General features: G+C 37.7%; 1 protein-coding gene across 11 annotated transcripts in view; it reads right to left on the bottom strand.

Annotated features, from left to right (window-relative positions):
* Nucleotides 1-3,397: 3,397 nt before the first annotated feature.
* MBTD1 (mbt domain containing 1) overlaps nucleotides 3,398-14,070 on the bottom strand; it is a 76,163-nt gene continuing 65,490 nt past the window's right edge. For 5 of the 11 annotated variants that reach the window (XM_049860723.1, XM_049860722.1, XM_049860721.1 and 2 more), the window contains 2 exons: nucleotides 11,627-11,818; nucleotides 3,399-6,604 (listed from right to left, as the gene is read on the bottom strand). In XM_049860723.1, coding sequence (XP_049716680.1) covers nucleotides 6,486-6,604; nucleotides 11,627-11,818 — 311 coding nt within the window. In that variant the 3' untranslated portion in view covers nucleotides 3,399-6,485. Of the gene's footprint in view, nucleotides 6,605-11,626; nucleotides 11,819-14,070 lie in introns of all 11 variants that reach the window. The other 6 variants (XM_049860717.1, XM_049860719.1, XM_049860720.1 and 3 more) reach the window with 3 other exon arrangements.

Below are 14,070 nucleotides of genomic sequence, written 5' to 3'. Positions count from 1 at the left end.
GCACCATCTCCTGTGCTTACTTGATACTAAGCTTAAAGAGGAGGCTTGGCTCTCTGGCTATTAAGTAGTACTATCTATAGCTAATTAATCCTGTTTATCATGGAAGAATGGAGCCCTGGTGGTGCAGTGGTTAAGCACTTGGCTGCTAACCAAAAGGTCCACAGTTCAAACCTGCTAGCCTCTCTGTGGGAAAAAGATGTGGCATTTCTGCTCTGTCTGGGTAGCTATGAGTTGGAATCGACTTGCCGTCACTGGGTTTGGTTTTTTTGGTATTGTGGGAGACTGATCTGATGGTATTGTCAGTGCCTTCGTACACTTCAAGGCTCTGAGGGAAAGCAAGCAGAGACGGCTGGAGAGGACCAGGGGGGTGCTGGTTGTTTATGGAAACTAGTAAGGAAGTAACTGCTTCAGCTGATGCAGAAACATTTATTTCTATAGGAAGGATCTGCTGACACTTAGTAGTATGAAAGACATAATCAAGTGGTCCAGATTTACATCTATTTTGACTGCAAATCGGGCAATTATGAGGAAATGGAAGGCTAAAGACATCTGTAAAATGGGGATAACACCTACCATTATAATGTAGGATGAAATGAAATAATATACATAGTTAACCTAGTGCCTGGCCCACACCTGGTGGTCTAATATTCCTGTATTCCCACCCCTTTCTTACTCTTCACTTGGATGAGACATTATGCCTGTTTCCTGGGTTAACAAGCTGTGAGTTTTTATTCCCTGCTTTTATGGTTAATTTTGTTGGGTTGGCAGTTATAAAATGCCAAATAGCACCTATCCATACGAATAGATAATATATACCAGTCATCTGCAGTCTGGCTTAAAAATTACGGAAGTACGTTAATGTACAAGTAGTTTTGTTAGACTGCTGAAGGCTAAATTTCACTCCCAGATGAAAGACTCGGAACTGAATTTTTCATGTATATTCCAATACTAAATACAGTGACACAAGAAGTAATTCACAGCTTACTACAAAAAACATGTCAGGATTTTAGTTTCAGGTCAACAATTGCCCAAAAATTTAACATTTCTAAATTATTTTTCAATTTCAAATTTATGTATGTCTTTGAGCACTGCGTGCTTTTCACACAGGTAAGCAGAAATGAAGTTTGAATGGTAGGTTCTCACGATCTGTGGTTTTAACGTGCTGCCCCAATATCTTATCCACACTGATTGAGGTCCTTGGTTTAGAAGCAGCACAGTGAAGTCAGGTTTAGTCTGTCAGGGCTGTTCAAAGAATTCAGGAGGTTGGCCTAATATCCCCACTTTACAAACTGAGCCAAGTGACATAGTAACTAGCAAGTGAAGAAACCTGGTTCCGGCCTGAGCAGCTGTGCTCTTTTCCTTTATATACGGTTTTCCAAGTGACACAAGAAAGTCCTGAGCTTGGAGGGTAAGCAAAGTCAAAGCTGAAACTGACAGCTGAGAGGAAGGCCTTAGATATTAGAATTTGGTGGGGCGGAATAAGAAGGGAGACTACAGTGAGATTAAAAGTACTTGCTCCTGGAGTAAGGTTGGGTTTAGGACCTAATCCTACAGAGCTAGGTGTGTAGAAGGGGGCAATTCATTCAGAACCCTTTATATGCTTTTCAATAAAATTTAATGCATTTACATAATTGTCTGTTCACAACGTGGGCAAGCCCTATTTTGGCCTGCTCTTTGAGCTTGGAATTCCTAACAGGCCAAAAAGGGTACCCAAACTTCAGTAAAAGACTAAAAAGTAACTGTTGTCTCACAAGGCTTGAAAAACAATACAGTGCTAAGAGTTGTTTTGGGGAAAATCTGTTAATCTCAAAACATATTCTGGGCGTAAAGCATAGCAGGAAACCAGTTTCCCAAGAGGCATGTAGTAGTTTAAAGAAATAAACATGTATCAAAGCTCATGGGATATTAAATGAGAGCCAATCTGGGAATTACTACTAGAGCAATTATGGAGTCCTGGTGGTGTAATGGTTAAGGTGTTTGGCTGCTAACTGAAAGGTCTGCAGTTCAAACCCACCAGCTGCTCCGTGGGAGAAAGATGTGGCAGCCTGCTTTCGTAAAGATTTATAGCCTTGGAAACCCTATGGGACGGTTCTACTCTCTCAGCCAGAACTGACTCAAATGCAGTGGGTTTGGGTTCTTTGGAGTTGAAATTGACTTGACCACAATGAATTTTTTTTGGGGGGGGGGTTTTAGCAATTGTTCAGCCATTTAAGGCAGAAAGCAGAGTAGAAACTAGTTTCTACCTTTGTTTTACTTGAAATTTGTTATATTTTTCTAAAGTGTGAAATTTATAACCCCTGGAGAGACCCAGGAAACCCTGGTGGCCTAGTGGTTAAGTGCTACAGCTGCTAACCAAAAGGCTGGCAGTTCAAATCCATCAGGCGCTCCTTGGAAACTACAGGGCAGTTCTACTCCGTCTTGTAGTGTCGCTATGAGTCGGAATCGACTTGATGGCAATGGGTTTGGTTTTTTTTTTGGTTTCGAGAGACCCAATCCACCTATTATTTAACATGCCTAAAATTCTCTACAAACCGCTTTTGTAGTAAAAGGTTAATAATTTTACAAATAATCAGTTGTTGGTAAAGGAAGGGTTCTTTACATTCACTTTTAATGTAGATTAAGAGCTAGCTGGGATAATTTACTCCTGTGAACCTTGTCTGCTGTTGAGGTTAATGGAGTCAAAAAGTCTCTTTAAAAATAAACACGCTAACCCTGAAATCGACTTGATGGCACTGGTAACTCTGAAACATGCTGTAGCTAAGGGGATTTAATTCCCCTATAAATGGTCCACATTCACCTCTGCTGCTGTTGTCACCTTTTCCCTCTGGCCCCACCTTTCTGTGAAATCCCAGTTCAAATGCAACCTCGTCACCATACCTGACTCATGGCGACCCCCTACATCAGAGTAAAACTGTATTCCCTAGGGTTTTCAATGGCTGTTTTTCACTAGTAGATCACCAAGGAGCCCTGTTGGTGTAATGGTTAAAAGCTGAGGCTGCTAACGAAAAGCTTGGTAGTTTGAATCCACCAGCTGCTTCTTGGAAACCCTATGGGGCAGTTCTACCAACCTTTCTTCCAAGGTGTCTGGGGTTGGACTTGAACCTCCAAGTCTTTGGTTAGAAGCTGAGTTAACTGTTTGCACTGCCCTGGGACTCCATTTGTCTACACGTCTACCCATATTCTTTTCCTCCGTTGCCAGTCAGAAGTGAATTCTTCAACTGCTAGACTATAGCACTTGTGTGCTTGCTTCACCTGATCAGAGCACACTGACGGAGTTGTGATTTCACTTGCACAGGGGCCTCTGACTGCTTATAGGAGGCACTCAGGATTTTGAATACCACTCCCCCCCGCAAAAAAAATTAAAGAATCGCTCAAATAAGTTACAACTTAACTTTGACATTTTATTTTGTGTAAAAAAGGGCAAATTTAGTGAATTATTTTCATCTTGTACACAAAGTTATAATATTAATGCTTTTCACATCCATGCTGAAAATTTGCAATTTGGTAAAAATGAAAGGAACATAAACTTCTCTGAAGGAATTTTTCACGCCATTATATACACTTCATGAGAAAGTTTCAAACGCTTTCTCAATGATCACAAGTTACCAAGAAAATAAAAGATTAATTTTGTACAGATATTGATCTATATATCAAATACATACAGAAATGATGTAAAAACCTTACGCAGTTTTACTTTGACCTCTGTCCTCAAGAGATTTGCTCAGGGACAGATGCTTTTCTTTTGTATAAATGACTGTGGCTTTATTTAAAATATGAAAATTAAAGGAAGAAACCCAGTTTAATCACAGTATTTTTAAAATCCCTCCCCAATATTAAAGAATCATTACCAAATATATAGCACCATAATACAAATATTGACGGAAGAGGGTATTCACATCACGCAAAATTAATAATAATAAAAACAAACAAACACTGAAAACCCGTGTTAGTATCCGTAGAATAAGAAGTTGATAACAGCTTTAGCTTTCCTCATACACAGCAAGGAAAAGGTTAAAGAGTTTAAACTACCAAAAGTCCCCAAATAATTCTAACAAGAAAAAAATAAAAACAAACCCAAGGTCAGCAGTACAGTTTGAACTGTAAAAGAGAATGGGGGCTAATGAGTTATACGATTTGAGTTATGGCTAAGACATAAACCTCCTCTACATTAACTTATTTTCTGCTTGTCAGCAGAAGGAGTTAGAGTCTGAACAATGACGAGGGCTTCAGACTGTGTTTAGACTGTAGAAAGTCCTTACCAACTTTTAACTGTTGGTCATGGGATCAAGACAAGAAATACTTCATGAGTAGGAAATTCTAAAACACTCAGAGCCTGGTTTTGCTGTAGAAGTGGAAGCTTATATAACCTGGCTACAAATGAGCATTTCACAGAACTAAATCACCAGGACTGACTGGCTCCAAATCATATCCCTCTTGATTTATTCAGTTCCCCCTAGAGCCCCTAGCCCCAAGGTGTTGGTAGGGTTCACCACACAACTGGCCTCTTGTGCCCGTATCATGGAACCACAGTCCTAGGTTTAATTTGCTAAGCCTGAGAATAAAGATTGTTGTAACCCTTGCTTTGGAAGTCTTATCTAGGCTTTAAATTTATGGGAAGAGTCCTAAAAGTTAAAGATTTGGGAAGCGTGACGATGTCACATTTACAGTAGGTCCCTCTCAGCAATGTTTAATATCCAGTAATTTAATGCTGAATTCACATATATTTGACACGCGAATCAACTTGCGTTGATATGATCTGCATTTATGCCCCCAAAGAGTCAGTATTAAGAAATGTTGACATGCAATTCCATACATTCTTACACTATAAAGTAACAAATTTTACTTCCAGTAGCAACTACAAAACCTTATGTTATTAACCCCTCTTGCATAGAATGAGGTAAACCTGTGTGTATTACCAATGCTATTATACCCAAAAGTAGAGCAATATTTTAGAAAATAAATTGCTGGTTTTTAATTTCTATGCATTTTAAAATTCAAACAAAAATCTTACCTAAAATCGTCTCCTGGGGCTTTCCATTAACTTTTTTTTTTTTTTTTAAAGCATTCCAAAGACTGAAGGACTGTAGAGGTTAATCATTTTGATTAATTTCTAATTAGCCCTACCTATATTCCAGAGGAGATGGTCAGTATTACCACTCTGAAGAGGCCAGGCTAAGACCCAGAAGCACTTCTAGAACAGATGCAATTAATTCCTGAGAGTTTAGTTTTATGAACCTCACTGGTAAACGCTAGAGCTCTCTTATTCAGTCACAGCTCAGTAGAAAGTCAGCAGATGCAGAGAGCAAACCTTTTCCTCAATTTACCCTTTCTGTATCCTTTTTTTTAAGGAAGCGATATGAATTTTAAAATAGGGAATGTTTAAAATGGTCCAAATCAGTTATTTTTTTAAAATTAATTCTGAGTACAGTTAAGACACAGTTTCTACTATATATATGGACTTTTAAGAAAATTAAGAAATTCTTTTTCAAATTAGTTTTTTTAATAAGTCCAGGATAGTTAAAGCAGAGCTGGAATGATTTTGCAATTTAAATTTATTTTGGCCTTAACTTTTGATTCTCCTGGTAATATAGAACATCTGTTTTGGGGTGTGGTTTTACCAAGTATTGTCTCACAGATTGAGAGAAATGGTGGAGAACTGAACAGAATCCCTTTTGGGGAATATATTTCAGTAAGAAAAATAAAATAAACTTAGGACAATATTGCATTTTCTCCAACCACTCAACATGTAGACTGAGATCCTGTATATCTTATCAACCATTCCAGTTTAACACTTTAGTGTTAGGATAATTTTAATCATTTTTTTTTTTAAATTAAGAGAGAACATATAAAAGTATCCAGAGTTCTTCCAGTTCCATATAGAACTCCAAATAATCTTTCACAGAATGAAAAACATTTCTGTACAAACATTTAAAATGGGCTGCAATAAAATGCTAACAAGCAGAATTAATTTCCCCTTCCATGATCTATGTGGTGGTGAACCCGCCATGTGGGGTTCAGTTGCATATTTCTGCAGCAAAGGGAGCTGGAGATGTGACTGGCCTAACTTCTAATATCCCAAAATCTCCCAACAGGTACCAAAAAGGTTCATTTGTAATGACAGCTCGTTTGCATTTACAACTATATCCTTCTTAAATCACTTCCTTCAATCCTGCTACCTAAACTTTAATCTTACCAAAAAGTTAGAATTTCAGTTCTTGTTAACAATGCACATAAATCCAAACTTGGAAAATATTACAAAATTCTTTCAAAAGCTTCAAATACAACACAAAAATTGTCCATCTTTATAAATTGAAAAATTTTCCCCCAGACTAAAATAGTTTGCCCACCCACCTGAAAAATCTGGAACTGAAAATCTTCTGTTTAGCAAAATGTCCCAGTAGAATAGCTCCGCTGTACAGCTGGGTTGACTAGAAATCAGTCCTGTGTAAAATGCTTCCCCTCCCGCCCTCCGTTTCTGAGCTGCCTCATGGCTCTTGTTTGATGTAGAAGTTGGCAGAGCCATTGCTTTCCTGATCAGATGCTCCTTGGAGGAAATTATAATCCTCTCCATCTAGCAACTCCTCCTTCAGCTGCAGTGTGGTCACTGTATGGAAGAGAGAGAAAGACACAGAATGTCATTAAGCCTTTCTGGAATATTCAGAGTGCCTTTTATCTTCAGGTTCCACCAGCTTTATAATTAGTAAGACTTCTTTAAGTCTTAATGAGCCTTAAGAATAACAATATTAAGTCTTAATAAGACTTCATTAACTCTTAAAATTAGACCTCTGAAATATAAGCAATCAATTGATTTTAGTCTTCAAAGGGTACCAGCAGTTAATTAAGGAATATTCTAAAAAAGAAACAATGCTGCCTATTATTCACTGGACATTTTCAAAATAACAGAGCTTACTAATGTGACTATATTAATTAGAATTTTTCTGATTATGTATTCACTTTTCTGTCAATGTCTGGTATAAACAATGACACATTTCTTATGTGGTCCTGAACAATATTTAATAAGCAGCAATAAATATGACTTTAATATAATCTATTATTCCCAAGAAGTACCTTTATTAAAAAGATTCCTTGCATAAAAAAATATGATGTGAGTACTCCTATACTTAAAACTAAAAAAGAAAAAAAAGCTGAGTAATCATTTTCATTAAAAAGAATTTGCTGATACCAGCAATATCAGATTGGTGCAGAACTCTAACATTACCAATGGTATCCACTTAGTAGTAATACTGCCTGAGTTCTTATTCGATGACTTTTTTTTTAATTGTACTTTAGATGAAGGTTTACAGAACTAGCTTCTCATTAAACAGTACACATTTTGTTCTATGACACTGGTTAACAACCCCACGACATGTCAACACTCTCCCTTCTTGACCTTGGGTTCCCTATTAACAGCTTTCCCGTATCCTGCCTTCTAGTCCTTGCGCTTTGGCTGGTGTGCCCCTTTAAGTCTTGTTTTATGGGCCTGTCTAATCTTTGGTTGAAGGGTGAACCTCAGGAGTGACTTCATCACTGAGCTCAAAGGGTGGCCTGGGGCTGTATTCTTGGGGTTTCTCCAGTCTCTGTCAGGCCAGTAAGCCTGGTCTTTTTTTGTGAGTTAGTATTTTGTTCTATATTTTTCTCCAGCTCTACTGGGGACCCTCTATTGTGATCCCTGTCAGAGGTGGTAGCTGGGCACCATCTAGTTGTTTTGGACTCAGATTGGTGGAGGGCATGCTAGTTGTGGTCCATTATGATGACTTGCTTTTTAATGAAAACAAACAGCACAGGCAATCCTCAATTTACGAACAGGTCAGGTCTTATATTTATTTATTTCTATGGAAAACTATTTTCAGGTTCCAATTTTAAGTGGGTTTAGGCTTCTGGATAGCCACAGAAGTCTACTCAATCTACAATGTAGCTGTACGCTAGTCAGAATTTTCAGTGAGAGCAGGGCTCTTATGGTACATGGGCAAGGATGAAGAGAAGAGAAAGAGGAATTTCATCTGCCTTTTCATGGTACCAAGGCTGGTCCTAGGCAAAAATTTCAGGCCAAGGTTAACTATGAAGTTTTCCTATTGCCTTTTATAAACCCGTCTTTACTTGTTACTGTTCCTCAACACGATTACCCAGTAGTTTAAGATTGTCCTAACTCATTTTCCTGAAGCCTACTTTCTCTCACACAGCTCCTCCCTCAGAAAATTACTTCTCCACTTTTCTAATTAAAGTGCTCATTCCCTCTTCTGTGCAGCAGAGCTCAGCTGGGTGTTAAGGACCAGCCTCAATAACTACTGATCACTCAGATTAAAAAAAAAAAAAATTACTGTTCAATCAAAATTTAACGGTAAAATTTTAGATAATTTAAAAAACAGGTGAGCTAATCTTGTGTGCTAACAGTTACTGCAATCTATTCCCACGGCAAGCAATGTGAACGAACTTTCTATTCCAGTTTCTTCAGCACGCACAGGTCACTAACTGTGCTCCCCTACGCCTTTGCCTGTACCCCATGGTTCTTTTTATATTTGAGTAAAACATTTTGAAATGAGACATTTCATATAAAAATCTGAAAACTAGGGAGGAGCTAGGAACATGAGACTAGAAATCTTGAGTGGCTAGGATTAGCCTGAGATCTCCACCTACTCCAGTGGCTCACCACACCTACAATGTGTGAGTCACACTCATGCTGGTGGCCTGACTCACGGAGGGAACTGTCTGGTCCCTGCAGGTAATCTGGCTCCAAATAAAAGTTCTAAGTTTTTTTTTCTTCCATTATGGATCCTTTTAGTACAACTAGGGTGAGCGAAAGCATAAAGATGGAATGTAAATTGGGACCTGCTCATACTCGGAAAAAAAAAAAATCAATTTATGAGAATTAGAACTCAAAGAGTATTTAGATGAGTCGTAAGCCAATCAAGTTTTTCATGAAGCAGTAACTCAGCTGTGTCATCATGTGGAACAATATCAAAACGGCTGTATTTTTAACATCTAACAGTACAGTCACAGAAAAATACTTCATGTCTTTGTTTTATTTATAAAAAATTAGTTTTAAAAATAATGGTCCTTGGCATCTTATTTACTAATTTAAAATATAATCTTTAGAGAGGTACCAATGTTTTATTTTACTTTGGTTAGTTGTGAAAAATTTAATACCAAAGACTGAAAAGTGAATACATTTCCCTACAGTAAAAATAGCAAAATAACCCCCAAATCAGACTGCTCAAACTAAAGCCAACAAAGCTGTGCAGTTCTTCCTTTCTTTACAAACCTATTTAATATAAAACTTCTTTTATGGAGAACAATAAAATGTATGACACTTATCCTTCAAATCTAATGAACATGCATTAATAAAGTGTTCAGGACATTGTAAAGATGCCATGAAAATAAACACAAGAAAAAGAAAACAAAACACAAGTTTCATTAAAGGTGCAGTACCCACAATAAAAGGTTGATTAAAACAATATCTTGTTATATGATGATCAGATGGCTAAATGAATGAGAAAAGAATTACCGTGCTTCAAGATCTGAACATGTTCCATTCAAATTTTTTTTTTTTTTTTAATTCAAATATAAGCTGAGATTCTAAAGCACACTCTGAAGCTACATCCATTTACTACTAACAACAAATCTCTGGATTATGCTTCTACTCATATTGAAATATGGAAGTGATGTGCTTAAAATAAAGTCACTCAAGATACAGGTGAAACATTCACTCAGATGAGGAATGTGTTCAATGTGAATTTTCATGGAACCTACAACAAGACCTGTTTGGTATCTGCACACTAACAATCTCTCTTTTCCAAGCCTAATTCTCAACGAATGATAGATGAGGTAGAGTAGGTTCTGTGGCTGAATGTCACCTATACAAATATATTTTTTTAGCTCTCCTTTTGAAAGGGAGTCACTTTGTTGACTCTAATCACTAGCATTTCAGGAAATAAATCAACCAAAATCATTTCCCCAGCTAGAATGCCCATAAATAATAAACTCTCTCAACGACTAAGCAAACTGTAGCTTCCGGATAGCTAAGGTAGCAATGTAGTCTCTATGTAGTTTCCCCAAAATAAGATCACACCCAAGTCCTACAAATGCACCCCTAGCTCCAAAGACACCACAGGCACTGAAGGAAGAAGGAAATCACTTAGGAGATCACATGGTTTCCATTCAGTACATTTACTCTAAGTTCTTGGGTTCTGTTAATCCCAGAAGCCAACTTTTGTTTCCCACCAATCTGTAACCTCTCACAAAATGTAACACACATCTCCAAAATCAGTTTAATGCTTAAAGAAAACACACCCAAAATCCAATAAAAATTCAAATACATTCAGGGCTCACAATACCCACAGTTAATTACTTAGGTAAAAGACGACTATTTCATAAACAACAAGTGCAAAAAGACAAAAAGTTAAAGCAAATATACTAATAAGAAATGAAACTTGAATGCTCTTTAGACAGACTTTGAAGGTTTCTCTGTTAAAGAGCAGATAACATTGGATTTTCAGTCCTAATATGTTCTTCATACGAAGCAGGTATCATAATTTTCTCTAGATGAAAGGATGTTAAGAGTGATCTTCAGAAAAACAGGATGGAAGGATGAAGACGACCTAATACACCATTAGGGAGGTAGAAGCTAAATAACATACCCTAAAATGGCAAAAAGAAAAAAAAAAAAAGGCTAATGATAACTTCAGGTGCAAAAATATTAGCAAACAGAGGGATGAGAAGAAAAGACAACTAGGTACTAAGTCCCATGTAGGCTTTCAACACACAAAAGACATTTTAAATAATGCTGATTATACAAACCATTTAGTTTAAAAGTAGTATTTACGATATGGCAGAACATATGCCAAGGCAGATACAACTTTGGCTTTAACGCTATCAGCTCTCAAGTCTCAATTTCATTACACTCAAGTGAAACCTTTCTGACGGAGCCTACGATAACACCACATTCGTTCTTAGCAATTACAAAGGACGATCACAAGTGTCTTTAAATCTACTATCTTGGCCTAACCAATTAAGCTTAAATTAAATGTTATTTACCTGATTAGCCTCTGTACATATATAAACATGTAATTATGAAATTACCAAAATTATAAAGGTATCCATATTTCCAAGTCCATGTTATTCAACTAAGATATCAGTAAATGTTACTACCAGAACCAAACCTACAGTGGAACTCAAAACACATCCTTTCCAAGGGGACATGATGGGATGCTGTGAACCTTTGTCAAACAAAGCCTCATCTTTGGATCTCATCCATCAGATCAGTCCCTAGTGACACACTTCTCTCCTAGGTCAAGTAACACAGTGGAATTCTATGATGCAGAATGTTCAATCATTTTAATGAAACCAAGGAATATTCCCTTCAAGTGGTTGCACAATTCCATAAACTGAAACTGTAGCTCTATCTTAACTTGAAGCTCAGATGTGGTTTTATATAAAACCAAAAGTCCTTCCCTGATGATTCATCTAGTGAAGTGACTATCAAGGACTAGTGAAAATGAATTTTTTAGTCGAAAGAAAAGAAAAATTTAATGAGTCAGCATCTGTCATGCCAGACCATGCTTCGTCTCCCACCACCCTGCCCAGCACTTACACCCTCTGAAGTACCTGAGGTGCTGATGTGACTAGTTACCTGTTTTGAGGCTGGGAATGAACTCCCGGCTAGTGCTGGGAGGTGGGAAGGCCTCCGGGGCCGTCTGTGCTGGAAGGGTTCGATATGGAGGAGGAGTCAACTCTTCGTCACCAGAGAAGCTCCTCCGCACCCCACCTGTCATGGGCAGGCTCGACAAACTGACAGGCTTCTTCCCAACTGGCATCTTCCTTTCTAAATATCAAGTCAGACTAAAGTAAGCTTTTACTTACATGTGTGGTAAGAAAAGTGCATTATATAACTAGGAAAGGCTGTGTTGCACAGGACACTATGAAAAGAGAACCAACTATGCAGGGTTTGTATTTCTGAAAACAAAAAAGTGTGTGTGCGAGGGGTGTGTGTGGTGATGGGGGAGATTATCTTCACTCTCTGAGAGTCTGGTAATCCTGGTCCTGGCTCTCAAACAATTTAAAACAAAACAAAGCAAAATGAACTACAGAGAACATTTAGTGTAGAAAACAGCTGGCTAATTTCCTTCAAGAAAAACCTGCAGACTCAGCTTGAGGGGTGAAGAACCCAATGGAAGGGAGAGTCTCAAAACCCTACTTTTAGGGTAGCATCTCACTGCCCACATAAGCCCAAACAATCAGCCTTCAAGGAAAAATCAAAGCTCGATAGTTTAAGTGTATTATCTGGGTAGCAGGGTTTTACTGATACTAACGTGCTCCCCTAACTTTTGGTTTATAATCTACTGTTTCAGAAAACGCTGTACTTTTATGCAAATAATATGCACGTTATGCTTTTTGCCAACCATTCTATGCCAAGAACTGTTTTATTATACGTGTGGGTGCGTTATGTACATGGGTGTGCTATTTGAGAAAAAAGGTACAATTCTTAGTCTGAAAAGCACTTCCAAAACTTAAAGCGTGTTGCCTACAAATTCTTAAAAAGCAATCTGATTTCTTTTGAAACAGAAGTCTCACACTCTTGGTTACAGGATCATAAGCAAACATAAGGAAGCCTTCAACGCTTTCACCACCAACAAAAAAATATTCCGCACTTTGCCACAATCATATCCAAATATTCGACAACCTAGCATGTCGCATTTATCGGGTTGAAAGCTGAAGGATACTTACATATCTTTGTGAGTATAAACTGTCTGTTCCTTCCAGAGGACACAATGACCCAAGCAAGACCAATCACAAATTAATGCTTCGTATAATCAGGACTAAAGATCAATCTAATCAGACAGCATCCCTCTGTAAAATGATCTGGAAACTACTCTTTTTAAGTAAACCTCAACTCTCAACCACCAAACCCAAGCCCAAACCACGTGCAGCAACCGCGCAGGCCTTCCTACCGTGCTTTGCAAAGAGATCTCTAATGTTCTACTACTCACAGTAGCCTCCGAAAACAATACGGAAAAGTATGTCACTAATCAGTGCTGATTTTCCTGCTCTAAAATTATTACACCTTGAGAAAGAGAGGCTTTCGAGATTGGATAGATGCTGTGTAGGCAACAGTCTGTGTGATCCTTTTGGCAGAACATTACTCTTGTTCTCAAAGTCACTACTTAACAGCCACCCCTTGATAGCATGAACGCAGCTTGTTAGGAACACAATGAAATCAACCAAGAGTCTATTTCTGTAAAAAATGAACTCCACCAAAGGACATAACGATGGATGATTTTAAGTACAAAAAGACCAAAGAGCTACGAGATGAAACAAAGAGCCAGAATATAGTAATATGCAGGCAAACTTAAAAGCAAAATGTTTTGTGACCCATCTTCTATTGATATAAATCTGCTTGCACTGGATGACTTAGGTTTCTGGACCCCACGTTCTTTCTCATTTTGATAATTAAAGTTTTGTGGGAAATATTTCTAATAAGCTCTGTGCTGAGTAATATAAAAATTAAAAGGAGCAGAGAACACCCTTACAATGAAGACTGCATTTTCTTAATACAGCACAATTCCTTATCCTCAATTCCAAAATTCAACATGTTTTTTCACAGAACGTTTGTAATAAAACCTGACCTTATTTGGTGATACTATTTATAATCTTTATTTGACCTATTTAACCTAAGTTTTTATACACATTTTGCTTCAGAAAATGCCCCAGAGTCTGCAAGGGGTGTTACATAACATATGCTATACGCACTGTATCATTTTTCTAAAATTCAAAAACTTCTGAATTCTAAAACACATCTGGCCCTAGGGGTTTTAAATGAGGGATTGTGGATCTGTAGTTCTTTTCCTTTCTGCGTTCAAAACACAATTTAAAGGCATTAGAGATGATGTCATAGTTAAAGAATATGCTCAAGTCATTTTTCCAGCTAATCCAGAGATCTGGTGATGATAAATATCACTAAAAACTGGAGTACTTGATATTGCCACTTCATTAGTTATATTCTTCTTCATATATCCCTAGCCCGTTAGTTCAAAACCATTAAACCCATAAACCAAAGACAAACCCTGAGAGAGTCCA

Source organism: Elephas maximus, chromosome 19 (genome assembly GCF_024166365.1).
Source record: "Elephas maximus indicus isolate mEleMax1 chromosome 19, mEleMax1 primary haplotype, whole genome shotgun sequence".
NCBI lineage: Eukaryota > Metazoa > Chordata > Mammalia > Proboscidea > Elephantidae > Elephas > Elephas maximus.
This window is presented reverse-complemented; position numbering and strand designations above follow the sequence as displayed.